The 23,050-nt window shown below is 39.7% G+C and overlaps 1 protein-coding gene across 1 annotated transcript in view; it reads left to right on the forward strand.

Moving 5' to 3' along the window:
* Positions 1-2,427: 2,427 nt before the first annotated feature.
* Positions 2,428-23,050, forward strand: part of TAFA1 (TAFA chemokine like family member 1) — a 362,988-nt gene continuing 342,365 nt past the window's right edge. Inside the window, exons 1-2 of the mRNA XM_050957609.1 lie at positions 2,428-2,871; positions 5,023-5,143. Coding sequence (XP_050813566.1) covers positions 5,026-5,143 — 118 coding nt within the window. The 5' untranslated portion in view covers positions 2,428-2,871; positions 5,023-5,025. The remainder of the gene's footprint in view (positions 2,872-5,022; positions 5,144-23,050) is intronic.

Raw genomic sequence — 23,050 nt, forward strand, 5'->3', positions numbered from 1 at the left:
TTAACCCTTAGCTATCTGTTTATGACAGCACTGACCCAGCATTCTGTAGGTGAACCATGTAGCTTAATTTTTAAGCAGAAGTGGGTCACTACAGGAATTGTAGCAGGAAAAACCACCACTAGGAAGGTGTACGACAGAATAAGTGGTAGAAGAAAAGGGCTGATTCTTTATATGTTCCTGGCAGCTATTTTCCTGCCACACTTCTTTATAAGCAGCCTTGACAACTCATCAACTCATCGTGAGCCTCATGATACCTGGTATTCTTAAAGCCCCAGTTTCTGGAGTCGTGTGGTTATGTGAGACTCTCGGCTTTCTTTTCTTTTTCTTTTCTTAGAAAATATGTTTTTAGCCCTCATGGCAGTGGAGCATGGGTAACTGGAAAACATAGGCAAACATAATAACCCGTTTAAAAAATGTTAAGCCTATCTGATGATTTTTGGTGGCCTGCTTCATGGTTTTTGAACAGCCGAGTCATCTAATGCTGTATAAGTAACACTTATTTTGTACACTACTCACTGCCAAACTGGTGCACACTACACTGCCCTTACCCCTTACACCAGAGTTTCCATTGCTATTGAATTTGGCCCAACACACTGCTAAACAACAAAGGAGATTTAATATTAAACCAACTTTCTAAAGACAAGGGCTGGAGAAACACCAGCTTACAGTTAATGTTTACTCACCCTATTATGCCTAGAGCATGTTTAGGGTCTCAAAGCAATAGCATGGGTCTTATTCTTGGCTCTGCTGATGCAAAGGGGTCATAGCCCTAATCAATCTGGCCACCTGGGGATTCCCTTGGTGTGTCAATCTGCTCACAGTCTCTGCCATGGAGTGGAAGCAGTTACAGGAAAAGAGTATGCCTGCAGCAGCTCTGCATTTCTGCTAGTCCTCGCTGCCAGATGGCCCTCTGGGCTGTAGGCAGTTGCGTGTAAATTAGAGCAGTCCTAAGGAGGCTGAACCAGTCCCCACGGAGTCCTGCAGTTGTGGAACCACAATGTTGGTATAATAGCAAGTTTGTCCTCGCCCACTCTGGGTTCTGTATGAAGCACAGCTCAGCTGTATGTTCTGCAACAGTGACTCACATTGTGGTGAATTCAGGATGGCACTGAAACGATAAACTCTTGAATTCCCTTCTTTGTCAGTGCAAGTCACGCCCATGTTGCGTTATTATATCGGGGCTGTAATAAAGAGCGGTTATGATGCATTGTGTCACAGATCAATGTAATGGCTCTGTCACTCTGTCAGGCCAGTCTCTTCATATGTATTACACAATAAAATAGAATGGCTCCAAAGGAGGTATTAAAATCAGTCAAGTAATCACAAAGCACCTTCTTAATAAGACTCTCCAGGAAAGCTGTGCACCCTGAATGTTTGGAAAGGAAGTGTTTGACAGTACAGGTAATTATTATTGTTGTTTGGTGTGTGCATTTGGTAAGCAGTGGAAGTAAGATCTTTTTTATGCCAGAAATGATTAAAACATATCGTGTTACAAAGAAGGTGTTCTTACATATTATTGTATGTACTGTATTACTTAGGCACTGTGCACTTAAAGTGAAGGTTTCAGCTTTAACTTCCAATATCCTTGGGTTTTTGTAGGCTTAATTCAGCGCCTTAATGTTATCAGAGTAGTATTTAGTGGTGCAGTGAGTATATAAAATGCTGTTTAAAAATAATTACATATAGCTCAAGACGGGAAAAACCAACACATTCCTGTAAACAACCACTTAAGATGTGGGCAATAAATAAATGACTCTAATAAATAATTTGTCATGTCAGAGCTTAAGCATTTGGTAGGATGTTGAAGGAGTGGAGGGTATTCTTTTTCCATTGCATCCTGAGGTACCTTCAAAATGATTGGGGGTTAGAAGAGAAGATTTTACTGAGCATTTGGACAAGCTTTTGGAAAGCTTATACAAGTGTATAGGACTCTTCACCTTCCCGCCCTCCCTTTGTATTCCCCCTTCCCACCCTCAAAAAGACACTATCGCAAATATATGTTGCTTTCTAACTTGTGAAATTAAATAGACTTCCTTAAATTTGTGGACTGACTTTATGGATTATTTCTAGCAAATCGGTGGAAGAATGAGCCCTGAGAGTAAAGGGTCAGTAAATGCAATTAAAGGGTCTCTAATTTCTCATTGGCTACTGCAAGTTAAGTGTTTTGTCTTTCCACATACACTGGTAGCCTGCTTGTGTCACACTTTTCTGCCCATTCTTTTCTTTTCAAACATGACCTCCTTGTGGTGAAAAGGAGTTTTTCTTTCTTTATGTATAATGTAAAAAATATCAGATGTGCTGGCATTTAAATGCTACTCCAGTTGTTAACAGATCGTGGGCTAGTATAGCAATTCATTGTAGCTTGTAATAGAGGTAATGTCACTTTAAGACATGTGATACTTTACAGAGCAGAGATGTATTGAAATAGACTACCGATACAGCATTGTATAGCAATCCTGCTTTGTACATACAGCTGCTTTACTCTGCATTGAATGGGCTGTAGTGAGGCTGCTCTGTCATTAAACATAAACTGATCCTCATCTTTAAGTACACTGGAAGCTGCAAATTATCTCAAGATCACTTCAAAGGTCTCATCAAACAGAAGGTGACATTAGGAGATGATTTAAAGGTGAAAATGACAAGGTTTCCACCCCTCAAACCTTGGCCACTTTTCTGACAACACAGTCTGAGAGCTCTGATGTCTTCTTTACTCTGGGAATAGGATTGGTAACGAAAAAGAGAAATTTTTTTTTAATCCTGATAAAGAAGATTATTTAAAATCCCTTATTGTGGTACAGATGGATTTTAAAAAGTGTTAGATCTTTCCAATGAACACTAATAGAGTACTCTGCTCTTGGTTGGATTACTCAGGTAAGGAGCTTCTCTAGGATTTAAGATTCAGAAAGCAGATCTTGAACTCATCTGATAATAACTGGAGGAATACTCACTGTTGTGTGTGTGTGTTTGTGTGTATATTTATATTAGCAAGAGGCTGACTTTGCATAAAAACAGTGTGTTCGACATCAGTTGTAGTGAGCTGACTAACAAGTACATGAAGAAATGAAATGCTAGCAAGGAAGGAATGTTGGGGCTTAACAAAGTTAATTAAAATAACCTAGTTTGAAGAAGGATAGAAAAGATGTAGCAGGCGAGTGAAAACATGGGGGGGGAGGGATTTCGAAGTCATCTATTCAGTGTGGTTAAGAATATGATCCCTGGAAACATTTTAAAAAAATAAATAGGAGCTATTGGGAGACTGTAGAAGTTTGGCTTTGCTTCACTGTTTGGCTTGGATTTTAAAGTTCAGGTTAAATAAGAGCACTTTATGCTTGAAATATCAATGCATGTTAGAGTCACCTTTCCCTTTTATGTCATTGTATGAAAGCATGGGAGCACCAGAAATGACTAAAAAAAGCATTAATTTCTGAAGACATGAGAGGTCTATTGTGAGCTATCTGTTTGGAGGGAGTTGAATCTATGTTGCAGTATTACTCAATCCGAAAATGAAGGAGGGAAAGTATACAAAAGTGAACAGCGGGAAGGAAAACTAATTGTATGCTGAATAGTGCATATGACAGGGAAGCAAACAGCCTCATGGTTAGGGAAATAATGTTTTGCTATTTTGCAGTTAATTATACTTGGGTTTATTTGGGTTTTTTTTTCATCCATTAGTCTTTAAAACAATCATCAAATACCATGCTTATTGATTAAAATAACAAAAATGATCTGTGCATATATTTTATTGACCCTTAAGCATCTCTATTATTTTGAATAGTGTGTATTTCCCCAATAAAGAAATCCTGCTGATAGTTCATCTTTTGGATTTTACATTGGTTGCCTCGATCTTTCCTAAATGCATAGAATGTTCAGTGTGAAGAGAAGATTTTTAGCTTTAAAGTCTTCCATCTTCAGTGAACATGATGTTCTGCTGATTGGATTATTAGATAGAAAGGGGCATCATGTTATTGGCTGAATAAGGAGAATGCCTGAAGTTTGATTAATTTGACAATATGAAATGCAGCAGAAGGTGTTATTAAAGGAACTGGACGATATGTAGCGTAGCTGAGCCTTGCAAATTCTACAATCCTTGCAGGTATTGAGAAGGAGCTGTTAAAGTCACAAAGTCTGAGAAAATTTAATCAATTAGCATAGTAATAAATGTATGGAAATATTCACCCACATACAATATATCAAGTAGCCAAGTGTACCAGCACTGGGAGACAGAGAAAGTACACCATTCCTTTTCAGCAAGAGTCTGTCTTTAAATTTTGACACACTCTACCTTATGAAAAGATCAAACCTCCTATTTGCTACATATAAAATTCAGTCTGCCCTTACTATTGTTCTTTATGAGCATAAGCCAAACAAAAGGAAGCTGATTTTATCTGGGGATTAGAACACAATTCTGAGAAACAATTACTTTGTTTAGCAGACAGCATTCATTGCAATTAAAAATTAATGTGCACAGAAGTCAAAAACAATAATCTGTTACCTACTGGGTAGGTATTTGCCTTGAAGCCTTGGGGAAGGAGGATGCTTAAAAAGCATCTCGGATAGCTGATAATGTTGTATGACTATCCGTAATGTATTTAAAGTAATTTAAATACATTACGGATTTCCTTAAAGTAAATTTCCTTAAAGTCTGAGGAGCTCTTTTTTTGGATAGTATTGTAATTTCCCCCCCTGGTAAGTTAAATTGCAGAACAGAGTGGGAATATTTCCCTGGCTTCTATTTATGTTGTTTTTCTTCAAGTACTTGGATCATTATAGTTTCATTTGTGCCACTGAATTATTAAAGTTACCAAGTCTCCCATGCTGACATCTCTTTACCTCAACTCTCCTTGTTTTTGACACGACCTTTGTCATATAACCATTGCAGCCTGCAAGGGGGGGTGGGATCAGAGGGTGGGAGAGGAAAGAAACAAAGACTTTATAAAGGTAAAAATACTGTTGTAATCACTGCTAAATACTGTGTGTGCTCTAAGGCTATATATAATAATGCCTGTCTAATATTTCATTTAGAGAATGGCAATGGTCTCTGCAATGTCTTGGGTCCTGTATTTGTGGATAAGTGCCTGTGCAATGCTGCTCTGTCAGGGGTCTCTTCATCACACTTTCCAGCAGCATCACCTGCACAGACCAGGTAGGACCAATCAGCTACAGGATGTTGTAAGATTACAGGCACTCTATCCGTGCACTTGTCTGCCTTGATAAATGGTTGAATAATCATAAAAGTCCCATTTTGTTATTGAGTTGTTTGTCTATGTGTCTCAGAGTATCTTTCTGATCATCCTAATGTATGCCTGTTTGGTATTGGAATATGCCTCCTGTTAACATCCTTTTCCAACAACTTCTCAACTCAGGAGGCTAATCACGGGAAACCTATTTTAGATGAGAATGTAATTTCTCTATTTATTTATTTATTTATTTATTTATTGGTGTAATAACTGAATAAGTTTTGTCCCCCAGAAGAAATCCTGGTGGCAGAGCTTTATTTAACTTTATTTGCTGTATCTATGCCAATCTGGGCACAAACTGTACACTTGCACTGATATGAGCCAACTTCTGATAATAGCTGAGCCTTTTCACTCTTCCTGAGGTCAGTGGGGTGGGCTAGGTCTCGATGAGAGCAGAATTTGGCGTAGAAGTTTTAATCTTACTGATGACTAGCCATGAGGTTGCAAAGGTGCAACTCTGAGTAGAATTCAGGCCTGGGTTTCAGTGGGGCTGGATGGGTGTTACTGAAAGCAGGTTATAGTTTCTTTGTGTATGGAACGGAAAAGTCAGCTGATTTTCACTGACACATCAGAGACTCTTTATAAATATTTTCTTTACTTTGACATTCTTCAAACAGAAATTGTTGGTGTTAATTTGGTGTAATTACTTTGTGAACCACATATCATATGCAAAATGTTGAAGAAATGGCATATTAAAGCTCATTATTACCAATAAGTTAGAAATGAGAGAGCCTCATGTTGTAATTTCACATACTCTGAACCCAAGGAAAGGAGTGAAAGTTCTTCCCAAGAGAATTAGAGATGAAACGGAGACTATTAGCTGGTAATTACACATTATTTAATTTGTAGAAGCAGGTAGATCAAAGCAGAATTATGATAAGGCTAACATTTCCAAAAGTCATAGGGCTTAGCCTTCTAAATCACTTAGGCACATTTGAATAAAATTACCCTTAATCTTTAGCAGTTCTAACGTGCTGTATTGTTTTTTTTTCCAATTGTTTTCACTGCCCAAAAGTGTTAGGGTTTTTTTTTGTTTTTTGTTGTTTTTGGACATCTTCTTGCCTTCTCTCAATAATGTAACATAAAATAAGTATAATCAGAGCCTGGAGGGGAATGGTTCTAAAAATTTGACTCACAGGCTTTATCTAATGAACAACTATTATGTGTTTTATGTTGGCTTTAGTAGTGAGTGTTTTAAAGTTAAGGAATACATCCCGTTTTGAATGTTCTTTTCTGGAGTACACAGTGAAATGCCCATTAAAACACAACAGTGAAATCACCATTGGTGAGCTGAGACTGTCCCCTGGCTAAATAAACAAACAAACAAAATACTTGCATAAATAGGTAAAAGGAAAATGTAATCTCATTTTGTAAAATCTGTTGAAACAAGCAACATTATGAGAAAAAATGAGAGCCTGGCAGATCCAGAGCTTTGCCACATTTGCCTAAGCTTGAAAAATCACTTCTTTTATGAAGCAAGAACAGTCAGACACTGAATGCATACCAAGTATTGGGGAAATGTGGAAAATGACAAATCTTTCACTCAGAGCTGTGATACAGATACAGTGAAGGTTTTACAGCTGCCTCATCACCTGCTTAGGAATCTCAGAGATTTTCCTCTTGCGAGCCTTTCTCAGGCAGCTACTCCACACCCTGCACGAGTAAGATTGATGATGTTCTGATCCCAGGCAGCCAATTTCAGTCTCTCAAGAAATAATCCAGTACATTGACAGATGAGTGGAATTTGACATGGTGTTCACCTCTGATTCAGATTGCTCTGCACCTGGAAAGTACCAGCCAGGGAGGGTCCTTTAGAGGAAACAGAGATTTTGGACGTTTTCTACTGTCAGAACATGATATCAGGATAATATTTTTATAAGGCTATGAATTTTCAATCAGCTTACTGAATGCAATAGGTTTTTACATAAAAGGGATGGAAATATGTTAACTAGAGAACAGACTGATTTTAATGTATTCAGCTATAGTCCCTACGCTCTTCCAATTTATAATATTAGAAATGTGTTTGTTAGTCACTGTATAAGTAAGATTAAAACATTCAGCCAAATAAGGATTAACAAAAATGATGCAGATGAACCAATGTACAATTTCAGTAACTTAATATTTCTGTATATGGAATTTTGAGTCATGGCAAAAATGGCTGTAGTCAATAACAGATTCAGCATACATTTTCTCATTTTGTGGGATTACATGGATATTAGTCTGATACTGAATTTAAGAGACATTCTGAAAAACTAAAAACTCAATAGTAGAACTACTTTGGTATAGGCAAGGGTAATTAAAAAAGACAGATTCCTCTCTGTCTTGTGCCTCTTGCACTTGATGAATGCAAGAGTATCCATTAAATACAAGTACATGCAGTGTTAAAAAAACAAATTCTGATTTAGTGGATTTAGCCTAATAAACTTGAATTTAACTGAATGGATAAATACTGAAAGTATCTGTTTCTAATACCAAGGGTAATTCAGTAATGAAACACTATGGATTTCCGGCATGAGTCATTGAAAGGTGAATTTATCAAGTACAGTAGTCCTTTTTTTCTAAAACTTTCTTAAACATTATAAGTCTTTGCAAGAAGCTGGGAATGGGTGACAGGGGATGGATCACTTGATGATTCCCTGTTCTGTTCATTCCCTCTGAAGCACCTGGCATTGGCCACTGTCAGAAGACAGGAATCTGGGATAGATGGACCTTTGGTCTGACCCAATATGGCCATTCTTATGTTCTAATGTTTTCAGATAAACTTTTGCACATCATACATGCAAACGCAAAGTTTAAATTTTCATTTCACTGCAATATATAGTTCTATAATTAATCATTTTGGTAACCTATAGATGACTTGGCAGAAGGTTAAAAATTGCAAACAAATTGCAAACCATTTTATGTGACAGGATTTGTAAGTGACTGTAGCTTTATTTTCTGTGAAATAGTGGCTGAAGGACACATATACGATATATTAAATATTACTATGGATATTACATTGTACGTAACATATTGCACAGGTACATGGACTGTGGTCTCCCTTGTCACATTAACCCAAATGCTTGAATGCATATAATTATGTCTTAGTAAGGTATGTATTGGAGAATATACTTTTAAATGAAATAGATCGGGTGCGTGCGTGGAGTTTTTCCTTCCTCTTGACTAAGACTCAAAGGACAAAGTCTTCATTTGGTGTAAACTGACATAGCTCCAATGCAATATAATTCTCTTTAGGTAATATTGTCTTCTGCAGATCCTTGTATAAATATATTTCATTTTCAAGGAGATTATATTATACAAAGTATGTATGAAAACATGCATAGTGTATAACTTTAGGAAGAAGCAATCAATGTTCTCTGAGTACTTAGTTTGGTTTGGATTTAATAAAACACAATGAGAACAATTCCACATTGGCTATTTTAGACTCTAGCATACATACTAGTTGTATGGCTGTTGAATTGGCCTGAGAATTAGACTGGACAGGTTGTGATTTAAAGAGTTAGCTGAGTGCCAGTGATAGTTCGTTGATCATCTGATTGACAATACTGACTCAATTCTACAGAAGTAGGAAGTAGACATTAAGATTTGGCAAGACACTAAGGTATCAACAAAGCATAGCTGAGTCTTAAGAATGCAAATAAATTAAATATTCACATCAGTGTCACAAATATAGAAAATGATCTCTCATTGTTTTATTATGTAAAAGAGATTATATTTCAATTCAGCAAAGAACCTTAATTAGCATTAAATCTAAATGGAATATATACTAGTTAGACCTTGAAGTTAAAAATAAACACAAAAATTTCAAGTTACCATCACCTGGATATTACACCTTTTAGCCCATATAGAATAATTTGTTAAACATTCAGGCCGCCAAGTTGGTCCTACATGTATTCTGTAGAATATAAAGATGCAGGCTAGAAACATAGACATACTGTAACAAGGTTGACATTTGCAAAGATGTTAATTAAAAAAATAGGCCTATTCAGAGAGGGAAAGATAGTTGTATCAGCATGAGCTGGCTTGGCTTGTATCAGTGAAGTTGTGGTTAGCTTTCTCAAGGCAGTATGCCAAGAAAGTGTCTAGTAGTTTCTTCCACTTTTTTTTCTATTGGCAGTGTTTCATGTGTTACTTTGTACTGTAACAGAAATGCATCAGGCGATTAAGTTATATAAATGTTAAAAAACAGGACTTTAGGTCATACGGACACCTACTAAATACTAAGCGACCCATAGTTTTATTTACTGTGGCAGCAGCAGATCTTACATGAATCAAAAATCATCTTGAAGAGTTTGCCCATAAATACTAAGAAAAAAATCACTACGCCAAAGTAATCTTATAGAAACTCACATCAAACAAGGACCTAGGAGTTCTCTGAGCTTGTTTCATAAAAGAAAGGCAGCATCTTACAATGACTTGAGCTATGGTTGTGAGCAGGGACTTTAGTTTTAATCCTGGCTCTGCCACTTACTTGGGAAGCCTTAAGGACGTCACTTAGGTCCAAATCTTCAAAAATTGTACTAATCTGTAAAGTAAAGGTCAAGTGATCACAAAAGTAATTGCCAATATCACTTGATAATTTATCTTAACACAAACAAAAAAGACATGGGATCAGATTTTGATCTTGTTTACATTGGTGTAAATATGAACTAAGTGCCCTGAAACTAATCAACTTACTCAGGTTAACACAGACATAAAGAAGATCAGAATCTGGTCCAAAACTCAATATGCTCTAATCAATGAACTGGCTACAGATAGAATATACCTTTTAATATCATCCTAAATCTGTGTCTGCAAATACGTAAACTGTCAGCTACTGAGTTAAGAGTGGTAATATAGAGCAATGTAATTACCCCTGCTTGCATGCAAAACAGAATTGATGCTGTGTGTGTAGGAACCAAGCAATAAATGGCATAAACAGTTGTGGACTGGGCAATGTGAACAGCTAGGATGTGACCAGGCAGGACTATACACTGATCTGTGCTCTTGTGAATTGGTTGTCTGGGGCAGTGGATGTCCTAAGAAGATGTAATATTGACATATTGCTTACAAAAATCCAAGGAATTAAACCTCCAAAAGATGACATGGGCCAGGCATAAAAGGGTCCTAATTGAAGACAGAACAACATGCTGTGTAGTACTGAGTAACCTCTCTATATTTGTCTTTTGTGATATGATAAATAACTACCAGCTTTTTGGAGCTGCATTTTGTGTACTGGAGCTGTAAAGTTAATGAGACAATCTTGGATATTGGAAAGCTGTTTTCAGATCTGGTAGCTTCCCTCTTAACTTTAAAAAGTAGATTGTTGTTCGGAACATCTAATAGTAAAATATTATTGTCCTGATGCAGTAAGTACTATGCCTTGGACCTTGTGCCTTCCTCATATTTCTGCAGCTAAGTATGGCCCTGGCCCTTACATTTACAGCAGTGCAAAGGATGTAAAAAGCCCTCTACTCCCCTTGTGTGGCCTTCAAAAGAACTGTGCAGAACTGCAGTCCTTGCACCTGGGAATGCAGAGGTTGCTCCATCCCTACTCCCGCTCCCCCAGAGGTGCGGCGGGGTGTGTGTGTTTGTCATCTTCTACTAGTCTCTTTTAATTTTGCTAAGGCAAGAATGAGAAATGATTTGCTCATTGGAGAACCTCCAGACACTTTATTCTTTAACCCAGTTTTGCTAGCAGTGTTAGTTAGCATTTCTAATGGCTCATCCATGCTACTTTGGGAAGCTACCATCATGAGTTCTGTAATTAGACCATGATCTGTCTTTTGTACAATATTTCAACACATGGCTATGGATCTAGCTTGGTAGGGGAACATTGTTGATGTCTTATTTATTATTTGAATTATTGTAGTGTCTAGACATTCCAGTCACAGACCTCGACCCCACTGTGCTTGCCATATGCCTTTACCTCAGGGCAACACACAAGGTTATTTATTCTTTGCTGGTATTCAGTTTTACATCCTGATTTCACCTAGCAGATTTTCAATGTATTATTTATTATTTGATATTGTGACAGTGCCTGGAGTCCAACCATCTTGGGGTCTTATTGTACTAGATTATCATATAGTAGCTGCCACGCCTTGCCCCAAAATGCTTATAATCCAAAAGACAAGACATAACAGGTGGATGAAACAAACAAGCAGGCCGGGATCCGGTTTGGAAAAGATGGGGTAACAATAATAATTGGATGTGTGCAATTCTTAGCCAATCAAGAGCAGTAATCACAACTCACCATCTGCCTAACCATTTTTAGATTGCATATATGATCCATTGGTTATAGCATATCAAGTTATGGGCCAGATTCTCATCTTGTTGATTTCTGTGTTAACCTGGAGTAAGTCAATAGGTAACTATATCTTCCATTCACACTTTTTTGTATAGTGTACCATCTATCATCTTTGTGATCCATACCTCACATGGAGTAATTGATGTTTGTATTCTCCATACACACTATTTTGTATTCCCAAACCTGAGCCATTCTTTTTAGGTGACAACTTTGAGGAACTGTCCCAGACTGAGGTGTCATTAGAGGAAGCTTTGGAACAGATTGATAAACTAAATAGTAATAAGTTACCAGGACCAGATGGTATTCACCCAAGAGTTCTGAAGGAATGAAAATGTGAAACTTCAGAACTACTAACTGTAGCCTGTAACCTATCATTTAAATCAGCTTCTGTACTAAATGACTGGAGGATAGCTAATGTGACACCAATTTTTAAAAAGGGCTCCAGAGGTGATCCTGGCAATTACAGGCTGGTAAGCCTGACTTCAGTACCAGGCAAACTGGTTGAAACTATAGTAAAGAACAATAGTAAAGAACTATAGTAAAGAACAAAATTGTCAGACACACAGATGAACATAATTTTGGGGGGAAGAATCAATATGGCTTTTGTAAAGGGAAATCATGCCTCACCAATCTACTAGAATTCTTTGAGGGGGTCAACAAGCATGTGGGCGAGGGGGATCCAGTGGATATAATGTACTTAGATTTTCAGAAAGCCTTTGACAAGGTCCCTCACCAAAGGCTCTTAAGCAAAGTAAGCAGTCATGGGATAAGATGGAAGGTCCTGTCATTGGTCAGTAAGATAGAAAACAAAGGATAGGAATAAATGGTCTGTTTTCAGAACGGAGAGAGGTGAATAGTGGTGTCCCTCAGGGGTCTGTACTGGGACCAATCCTATTCAACATATTCATAAATGATCTGGAAAAAGGGGTAAGCAATGAGGTGGCAAAATTTTCAGATGATAAAAAACTACTCAAGATAGTTAAGTTTCAGGCAGACTGTAGAGAGCGACAAAAGGATCTCTCAAAACTGAGTGACTGGGGAAGAAAATGGCAGATGAAATTCAATGTTGACAAATACGAAGTAATGCACATAGAAAAACATCATCCCAACTATACATATAAAATGATGGGGTATAAATTAGCTGTTACCACTCAAGAATGAGATTTTGGATTAATTGTGGATAGTTCTCTGAAAACATCCACTCAGTGTTCAATGGCAGTCAAAAAAGCGAACAAAATTTTGGGAATCATTAAGAAAGGGATAGATAATAAGACAGAAAATACTCTATTGCCTCTATATAAATCCATGATATGCCCACATCCTGAATAATATGTGCAGATGTGGTTGCCCCATCTCAAAAGAGATATATTGGACTTGGAAAATGATTAGGGGTATGGAATGGTTGCTATATGAGGAGAGATTAATAAGACTGGGACTTTTCAGCTTGGAAAAGAGATGACTAGGGAGGGATATGATAGAGGTCTTTAAAATCATGACTAGTGTGGAGAAAGCAAATAAGGAGGTGTTATTTACTCCTTCTCATAACACAAGGACTAGGGGTCACCAAATGAAATTAATAGGCAGTAGATTTAAAACAAAAAAAATGAAGTATTTTTTCACACAATGCACAGTCAACCTATGAAACGCCTTGCCAGAGGATGTTGTGAAGGCCAAGACTATAACGAGGTTCAAAAAAGAACTAGATAAGTTCATGGAGGATAAGTCCATCAATGGCTGTTAGCCGAGATGAACAGGGATGGTGTCCCTAGCCTCTGTTTGCCAGAAGCTGGGAATGAGTGACAAGGGATGGATCACTTGATGATTCCCTGTTCTGTTCTTTCCCTCTGGGGCACCTGGCATTGGCTACTGTTGGAAGACACGATACTGGGCTAGATGGACCTTTGGTCTGACCCAATATAGCCGTTCTTATGTTCTTATGTATAGTGTACTGTCTACTATCTTTAAGATCCATATCTCACATGCAGTAATTATTTAGGATGGTGGTAGAGCCTATAAAGTTTCTGTAATTGGATTTTATGGCTTTCAACAACTGGAAAGAGATGTGGTGTGCCCCTCAAGAGTTCCAGGAATCAAAGGGACTATTGCAACACTACACCTTTTAATGGGTATGTCTATACTAGACTTTTTTTAACCTTGAATTAATTGGCTGTCAATAAACTCAAAGTAATTAACACATTTGTAAATGCTAGTCAGGACACTCCCTGATCAATTAACTCCAAGTGAAAATATCTAATGGAGACCAGCTCTGATGCTTTATCCCCTTATGTCGCAGAGCAAGAATTTTACGAAGGCTGCTGTGCCATCGCTGGTTTAAACAGATGCTGCAGATGTAGAGCTTTCTGGCTAAACAAGCTTAGGAGAATGCTTTGGCCAGAATGGTTGATCCATCTTCATCTCATGGGGACCCATGTACATTGGACAAAGGGGATGGGCTATTGCCGCAGAAAAACTAATGCTTGGTTGGGAGTCAAAGGGTCTACAGAATTTCTCCATTTATGTACAATTAGGCATTAGCAAGGATCCTGTCAGTTACTCAGTGTTGCAGCTCCTCATCCTGCCTCAGGTATCTGCCTAGCATCTCCAGGCTGCAGGTGTGTGGAGCCAGCTGCCAGTCACACTGCTGAATGTAGTGGTTTGTTACTTGTGATCCAGTAAGGTGAATTAAACTGAGGGGAAGTGTGTGCTGCAGTCTGATGGGCTGCCAACAACAGAGGGTCCAGCGTATGCCAGGGGGCACCAAGCAGCTGGCTGTGAGAGATACAGTTTCAAAGGAACGGTTGGAAACATTTCTGTATCTCCTAACATCAGCCCTTCCGTACACACTGTGTGAAAGAAAGAACTCCTGGGTGATAACAGGAGTATTTTGATACTAGCTGATACACGTACCTTTTGGATGCACAGGAGTTGCACATAAACCCTTGTGCCCTCAGTACACTTTGTCCCCCCTTCCTGGTGTGCCCGCTTTCACTCTTCCCCAGTGCTCGGTTGAGAGTAGACACAGCAGCTTGATCTCTGCCATTGGGCATTCTGCGTATTCTCTATGTGTCACAGAGGTCATTCTTTGGAGGTGCTAAATAAAAAGCAAATACCCAGCGCTAGTGCTTTGCCTCACATCAGCACTCAGCAGCATGAGGGATTGAATCCCTGCTGGATATTTTCTCTTCCCACACCCATGTGTCAAAACTCAGTCTCTGTTTGAGAGCAGCAGGGTGTGTGTGTGTGTGAGGGGAGGGATGATGTGAGTCACAAAGGGACCTTTCAATGCACCGTAATGCTTGTATCTTGCTGTCACAGTATTGCAAGACTGTGGGGATTCATACTGTGGTGGCTAAGCCCCAGGAAAAATTAGACACAAGTATAAACCCCAAAGGCAATATACGCTATTCTACATTGACATGTTTCTGCTGATAACATCAGAAACCTGCCTTAATTACTGGCCTATTTAAGTTCAGCTCTGATTTGTATTTGAAAAGAGAATATCAAGTGCATTTCCTCTTAACATGCAAGTGATCTCACCCTTTTGTTTTAGTCTTCTCTCCTGTAATGTTTTACATTTCCTTTTGAGTGTTTTCTTTTCCTCTCTGTTGTGAAATCAAACCTTTACTATGAGCAAGATTTATTTTTCTTGTGGGATTCAGCATTTCCACTATTCTCCAGTGTTCTAAACAGAACTGTTCTTCCAAGCTAAACTTATTTTAGCTCTGGGCAGGCACTGGAGACTCCTTTCCACAGTGCTTTAGGCAGGTACCACTGGGGCTGCAGCCCAGCTCAAGTCTAAATGTATTAGTCTCAGTCAAGGATGCACAGTGGGGAATTGGGGTGTAAGTTAAAATGAATGCAGTTCCAAAGTACCACATATAAATTTGTGACTCATATTATTAGGCTCTGTTAATAAGATTATTTTCTGGCATCTATTGCTGTACATCTTACAGAATGTTCCAAAGGGACAGCCTTCTCATTTGCTTTGTTAGTTTAAAAACTCAGTCCTGCTCCTGTCAAAAGAGACCGGAAAATTCTTGCTTTCAGCTAGTGCAGGATTAGGGCCTATGTTACTGGGTTGTCATAATCGGTAGCAATTGTATGTTCATATCTTACAGCTGTTCAGCTGCAATTCTTCCTTTACTTCAGTGGAAGAAGGAGACATGCTTTGCATTTAGAGTAGCCTGATTTTTTGGAGAACAGACTGGTGTCAGAAATGGAAGGGCCCAACCCTGAAAACTCTTGCTCATATGCTTTGTCCCATTCAAGGCAACGGAATGACTCATGAACAAGGACTACTTGTGCACATCAGGACTTACAGGAACAGATCTTAAAATGTTTATCTTTGGAAAGATCCAGAGTACCTGCAATTCCCATTGAAGTCAATGGTTGTTGTGGGTGCTCAGGTCAAATCTTAAGGCCCAGCCCCGCAAGGAATTGAGCAGCTCCCACAGGGCACTGTGATACTGAGATCAGAGAATGGGGCAGCATATGGCTTGCACAGCATGGCTCACTGCATATATCCAAAGAGACCACAAGCTATGGAGGATCTATGGACTGGAGAGGCTAGGTTTCCCTCTGTTACAATGGCCCCATCGAGATGACTTGTATGTGGAGTGTGTACTGTATGGGTGGATTCGGGCCATGAAGAATGTTTATGAATATAAGGCTGTCTTCAAAAATGGAAGGCACAGCCAGTAACTCCCATTGAGAATTGTGGTTGCTGAGCTCTTTTGAAAACCTGTCTCAAAGATTTTTCTTTCACCACTTTCAACTACTTTTTAGGGGGTGTGTGGGGGTGTGTGCGGGCGCACACACACAACAGACTGTACTTAGCACTGGCTGAATAGTGTATTCTACTGTTAGAAAACACAAGGATTTAAAATCCTTGTATCTCTGCATATTAGCATTGCTATTAAAAACATATAAATTTAGAATTGTTCTTCTTAACTTCTGAGGGTAGGACAAGAAGCAATGGGATTAAATTGCAGTGTATGCAGTTTAGGTTGGACATTAGGAAAAACTTCCAAACTGTCAGAGTGGTTAAGCACTGGAATAAATTGCCTAGGGAGACTGTGGAATCTCCATCATTGGGGATTTTTAAGAGCAGGTTGGACAAACACCTGTCAGGGGAGGTCTAGATAATACTTAGCCCTGCCTCAGTGCAGGGGACTGAAGTAGATGACCTCTCAAGGTCCCTTCCAGTTCTATGATTCTATAAGCTTATCCAGCACTTCTTGAGAACTCAAAGTTCCCATTGGTATGGAGCAGAAGTGGGCAAACTACGACCCATGGGCCGAAACTGGCTCGTGGGACCCTCCTGCCCAGTCCCTGAGCGTCTGACCCAGGAGGCTCACCCCCGGCCCCTCCCCTGCTGTTTCCCCTCCCCTGCGGCCTCAGCTCGCCCCGCTGCTGGTGCAATGCTCTGGGAGGCGGGGCTGCGAGCTCCTGGGGCAGCGCAGCTGCAGAGCTCGGCCTGACCCCGTGCTCTGTGCTGTGCGGTGCGTGGCTGTAGCACCACCAGCCCCCAGTGCTCCAGGCAGGGCGGTAAAGGGGCAGAGAGCAGGCAGGGTTGGACAGAAGGCAGGAGAGTTCAGGGTGGTGGTCAGGGGGCAGGGGTGTGGATAGGGGTTGGGGGGGTCGGGGGAACAGGGGGATTGAATGGGGACAGGGGATTGGGGGCAGTCAGAAAGGAGGGAGATGGCTGGAAGGGGCAGCTGCGGGCAATCAAGGGCCGGGAGTTCTGGGGGCGGTCAGGGGACAGGGAGCGAGGGGGGGGTTGTCGATGGGGCAGGGGTCCTGGGATTCTGTCAGGGAACAGGGGGTGTTGGATGGGACAGGAGTCCTGGGGGTGGGTCGATGCGGCCGTCAGGCCAAAAAGTTTGCCTGCCCCTAGTATAGAGTCCTGTCCTTCATATGGAGACATAGCTTTTCTTTTCTTGTAATATTACACGCTGGGTATTGTTCCTCAGATATTTTTTCTATCAGCCAATGAATTTAACACCATGGACAAAAATTTCTGCTGGCGTAACCCCGTTTAAATCAATGAAGTTATGTGAATAGTAACTTTGGCTTTCAATATTTTAAAATGTTGTAACAAATGCATTGATCAGGAAGAAGGAAATTTGGTCTTACTATTTCATGAAGTCTAAATAATACTGTCAGCCTGCGAGCTCTATAGCTCAAATTGAGAGAGGGCAAGAACCACATTAAAGTAGCTGCACACACTTTGATAAAAGTTTATTACCTTTTTTTAGTGTCCTCATTAATAGACTTCAAAACTGCAGTTAAGTATTTCTGGCAAGCAAAGCTTCAGTGTAATTTTACAGTATTGTAAAGGATTTATTAATTATAATCTTTTCTTGCAGAGTCTATTTATATTTGATCATGACATTAATTGGTTGCCAAAACAAACTAGAGTTAATTGCATTTAATTAAGTTGGAAGCAAGTAAGGATAGTTTATTTAGCAAAAAAAAGTTCCACTGATGTATTTGTTTATTTTTTAAAGAATATGATTAAACTAAGAAAATCGATATCTATTTTTATAGGTTAAGTATTTTGTGGAATGCCCTGGTAAAAACAGATGGGGGAATCTGTTAAATGGGATGCAGGGTGATAAAAATATAACAAGTATTCTTACAATATATTCTTACCTGAACCTCTTAAATCTAATAGTCTGATTCTGTATTTTTTAGAATTTTAAGAGTTGGTTCACTGTTTCTTACTTCAGTGCCATTACTCTATATTTACAGATGGTGCAACTGAGATCAGTTCTATGAACAGGTGAGGTTTTACACACACACACACACACACACACACACACACACACACACACACACACACACACACACACATATCAATCAGCTTTTCTATTAAGAAGCTTTTCAACACTAACAGTTGATTCTAGAATCAGAATGGAATGAAGAATTCTATAAAAGGTCTTGGCACCTTATGGGAAAATTGATTTAATAAGATGTAACTGGATGTGTTTATTTAAAAACGAGGAAAGCTCATAGCTTTTTATGTTTTTCTTGGTTTTTCTTTGTGCCCTTTTAAGTAAATATTTCTACCAGTGTCAGGATTTCTTTGTTATCCCAGGGAAAAATATAAAGTCAGTGATGAAGGCATTATCCTTTCAAAGGATAAATCCTGTCAGATAGCATATAGCCAGTACATTCTTCCCAAGAGAAATCCAAGCAGCACAGAGAAGGTTGGCCTGTCAGGATGTCCCTGTGTGCTTGTTATCATTCATCTCTGGAGTAACTATCTCATGACATGTAACTGTGTCTTTTGGTGGTTTGAAATGAGTGTGAGGTGTTTTCTGGCTCTTTCTTCTGCGATAAGTAGCATTACCCACATATAGCTCTTTTTATGCTTATTTCTGTAGTGGGATGCTTTAAGTTTGGGGGTCTCAAGAGGAGACAGGGAGCATTGCTATGTATTAAGATGACAAATAACGGGGTATAATATAATGGAAGGCTTTCAAAGGGTTTGTTTCTGGTTTGAATTTAGGGCAAAGGTTCAGGGAAGGGATCTGGTGGGGAATTTTTCTATCCAAACCAGTCGCCGCATCACATCTGTAATGCAGTAATTACTTTAGTTATATTAGATAATTTGAACTGAATTAAAATGTAGTTGGTTTTCCTAGTGTACTGAAAACTGACTTTCCATGACTGAAAAGCCAGTGCTTTCTCCCCCAGCCAGCCTGGTATTGTTTGCCTTAACTTGTGTACTGTCTCCCCCCACCAATAAATGGATGATCCCTTTTGTTCTAGCCTAGTTTTTCTTTTTATTTCTATATTCTGTTTCTAGTTAGTGGATGGGGAAATCAGTTATGGATCAAATGAAGCCATTTGTCATGGATTAATGCATGTAAATGCCTTGATGACAGCAGGAGACAAAGGCATGTAAGAGTCTGGGGTGCTGACTTTGGAAGAAAAAAATTAATGAAGCCAGCAAAAGAGTGATAGTATACAGCATAGTAATTTTAGGCTCTGACTGTATTCAGACTCTAAGAGTAAAATAATATTTTCTTCTCTCTCCTTCATCCTCTTTGCATTTAATTAAGCCTTATCCTAATGCACAGTGACCTCTACTGAGGGAAAAGATGTTTTTGGCAGCATCAGGTTTCCTCATAGCTATTATATGACAAGATTCTCTCCTTATTAGAACCCAACTATATGGGGTAGGGAGAGACAGACACGATTTATAGTTAGGAAAGATTAAATGAAGAGAAGCTAGGAACAGAGATGCTCATTCCAGTTGACCAGCACTTCACCATGCATGTCCCAGTTTGGCATTAAAGTCATTAAAAGCAATATATTTGGGAGCATCTGAATAGTTATGGACTATGCCATGTAAAGGTGACATTTGACTGTAGCAGCCAGGATGTTCTCATCTGGCTCTTGTTCTTAAACGTTTTACCTTTTTTCTCCCTCCGTGGAGGGTGCAATCAGGTAATTATTTGGATGTGAGGGCATGTTGACACTTACTGATAGATCGACACTGTTGCAATCGATGCAGTGAGTGTTGATTTAGCAGGTTTGGTGAAGACACACCAAACTGATAGGCGAGCACTCTCCCAGCGATTTGTGTACTCCACCTCCCTGCGAAGAGTAAGGGAGTCGATGGTAGCCACCGTAGTAAGTGGATCTAACTACGTCAACGTCAGATAAATTATTCACATAACTGAAGTTGCATAATTTAGATCGATTTAGTGCAGTAGAGTAGACCAGCCCATCTTATACTAATGGTAGTACACTGATCAGAGCTATTTAACTTCAATTCACTGGATTTTTTGCCATGTTTCCCACTCAGGTACTTACGTTAGTTTAGTTTCATTATTAGCTTGTGTTTTGACTCTCTGCAATCTTACAGTGAACTGACTTCTTTGGTCAAAAGGTAGGGCTGGTGTACATAGGGTTACCACCTTTGAAATGCAAAAAACCCAGTACCCCTCCACCCCCTTCTCTCTTGGCCCGTGCCGCTTCCAGCAGCTCCCATTGACCCAGAGCAGCGATCTGCGGCCAGTGGGAGCCACGATCGGCCGGACCTGCGGACGGGGCAGGTAAACACACCGACCCGACCCGCCAGGGACTTTCCCTACACAAGCAGTGACCTCTGTTTGAGAAACCCTGCTCTGAATCATTTCCCTTCTTCTTTATGTCTTTATGGAGGTCCCTTTGAAATGAGACACGAAGACCTGCTCCTAGGGTTGCAACCCTTCAGGATTGCCCTTGAGTCTCCAGGAGTTAAAGATTATGTCATCTGAAAAAACCTCCAAAAATACGGCCAACCAAAGTTGGCAACCCTACATGCTCCCCTTGAAGCCAATAGCCTTCGCTGCTCTATTCAGTGGGGATAGGAGTGAGCAAGAGGCGCCTGGAGAATGAAATTGCCATTTTGTGGAAAATTCCAATCTGTTGACAAAAAGTAGAAATTACAATCTGAGGCAAAAAGTGGAAATATTGGGAGAATAAATACTTCCAGAAAAAATCCAGTTGGAAACGTCAAAATGAAAGATTTCGACATGTTGAAAAGAAATTTTAATTTCAAAATATCAGTTCCAAATGAGGGGGGGGGGTTGTTTCAAAACGTAAATGAAAAAAATATTTCCTAAGGGGAAATCAAAAAACAAAATAAAAATCAACTGTTTCCTCATAGACAATTTGATGTCAATGACCCCCCATTTTCTGACAGCACAATTTTTATTGGAAATTTTTGACCAACCCTTGAGCAGGCTCTTACTGCATACAAAAAGTATATATACCCCATTATTGTTTGAGTTTCCCTTTGCATCGATTTTGTGTATTTGTGTGATAGTAAGAGCTTTTACCTTCACATCCCAAACCTCTCCTCCACCTTGATCCATCCACGAAGTAATATTGCTGTGTGTATAGCACTATTCTTCTGACATGGAGGTAAGTGTGTTGTGTGGGTGACCAGTTTATCCAACGAAGTGGGTATTCACCCACGAAAGCTCATGCTCCAATACGTTTGTTAGTCTATAAGGTGCCACAGAACTCTTTGCCACTTTTACAGATCCAGACTAACACGGCTACCCCTCTGATACTTGACAGTTCAATATAGCAACTCACGATGAGGTTGGGGGAATTGGTGCTGGAAAACGGAAAGCTGTTTAAAAGGTCTATTTTTTTAAAATGAACAAATACTGAAGAAAAAGTGTGACTCAGTTTAAAGATAAGTGGATTTGTGCTTTGTTTGAATTGTTTGAAAGTTTCTTTTATTGAAATAGTTCTTTGCTGTTTTAGCTTGGATTTCAGTTGGCTTTGGATTGGCTGTCGCTGTGTAGTGTGTTGTGGTGGTGTTTTGTCTGAGCACTGTGATATAAAGAGATATTCTGTTGTATTGGTTCTAGTTTTCTTTGGAGACTCGGGTCTTGTTTACACAGTGGGGTAATGCACTCTATGGGGGTGTGATTTATAAAGTGCACTAACATGTTGTGTCTTAATTGAGCCATGTAGACCCTGCTGGTGTGCACTAAAGGTTCCCCAGTGTGCTTTATTATAGTACCTGTATATTTAAATGTTCTAGGGAAACTTTAGCATACACCAGCAGGGTCTACACAAGTGGTGGGCAGCCCACGGGCCGCATGTGGCCCATCAGTGTAATCTGATCGCAGGCTGTGAGATATTTTGTTGACATTGACTGTCCACAGACATGCCCCCCCTGCAGCTCTCAGTGGCCACAGTTCACCGTCCCCAATCAATGGGACCTGGGGGAAGCAGCGGCCAGCACATCCCATGGGCTGCAGGTTGCCCACCACTAGTCTACATGGACCAACTGAGGCACAATAGGTTAGTTTGCTTTAGAAATCACACCCTTGTAATGTGCATAACCGCACCGTGTTGGCAAGCCCTCATATTGTGAAAATCTCCACTGGGTAAAGTGGGCCACTCTGGGAATTTTCACCCAGCTAGGCAAAAATGCTGTATCATTATTTGTATTGCTTTTTTGCTGGCTGAGAATGGGTCCTCGTTCAGCCAGCTGTGCATATTATCCCTGCAACAAGTTATCCAACCTGAAAAGGTACGTGCTGGTCAGACCAAGATGGGGTAGAAGATGTCAGCTGGTAAGTATGTGGCCCAGGACCTTGTAACATTAATCCCACCTTGGAATGTCTCTCTGCAGTTTACCACATGGGGGTCAAGGGGACAGTATTAGACAAACAACAGTTGCAACTTCTTGTCCTGCATACATGTGTGGTCTAGAGTATCTAATTGGGAGCTCTTGGCTACATGTGATTTCACACATATTCCAGACCACATCTAACATTTAAGGACATCATGTATTATGACATTCCCTGGATATATTTGTGTTCCTGACCTAATAACTTTTTCATGATTATATGTCATCTTTCTATGAAGATCTTCATTTAGTAAGTAATCCAATGCTAATATCAATACAGCAACTAATATAATTTAAATCTATTCCTCATTTTGTTTGCTGTGTCAGTATATTCTGTGTGCAAACAAAATCAAATTGCTATTCTAATCCTTTTACTGC

This window comes from Gopherus flavomarginatus, chromosome 6 (assembly GCF_025201925.1).
Source record: "Gopherus flavomarginatus isolate rGopFla2 chromosome 6, rGopFla2.mat.asm, whole genome shotgun sequence".
Lineage (NCBI taxonomy): Eukaryota > Metazoa > Chordata > Testudines > Testudinidae > Gopherus > Gopherus flavomarginatus.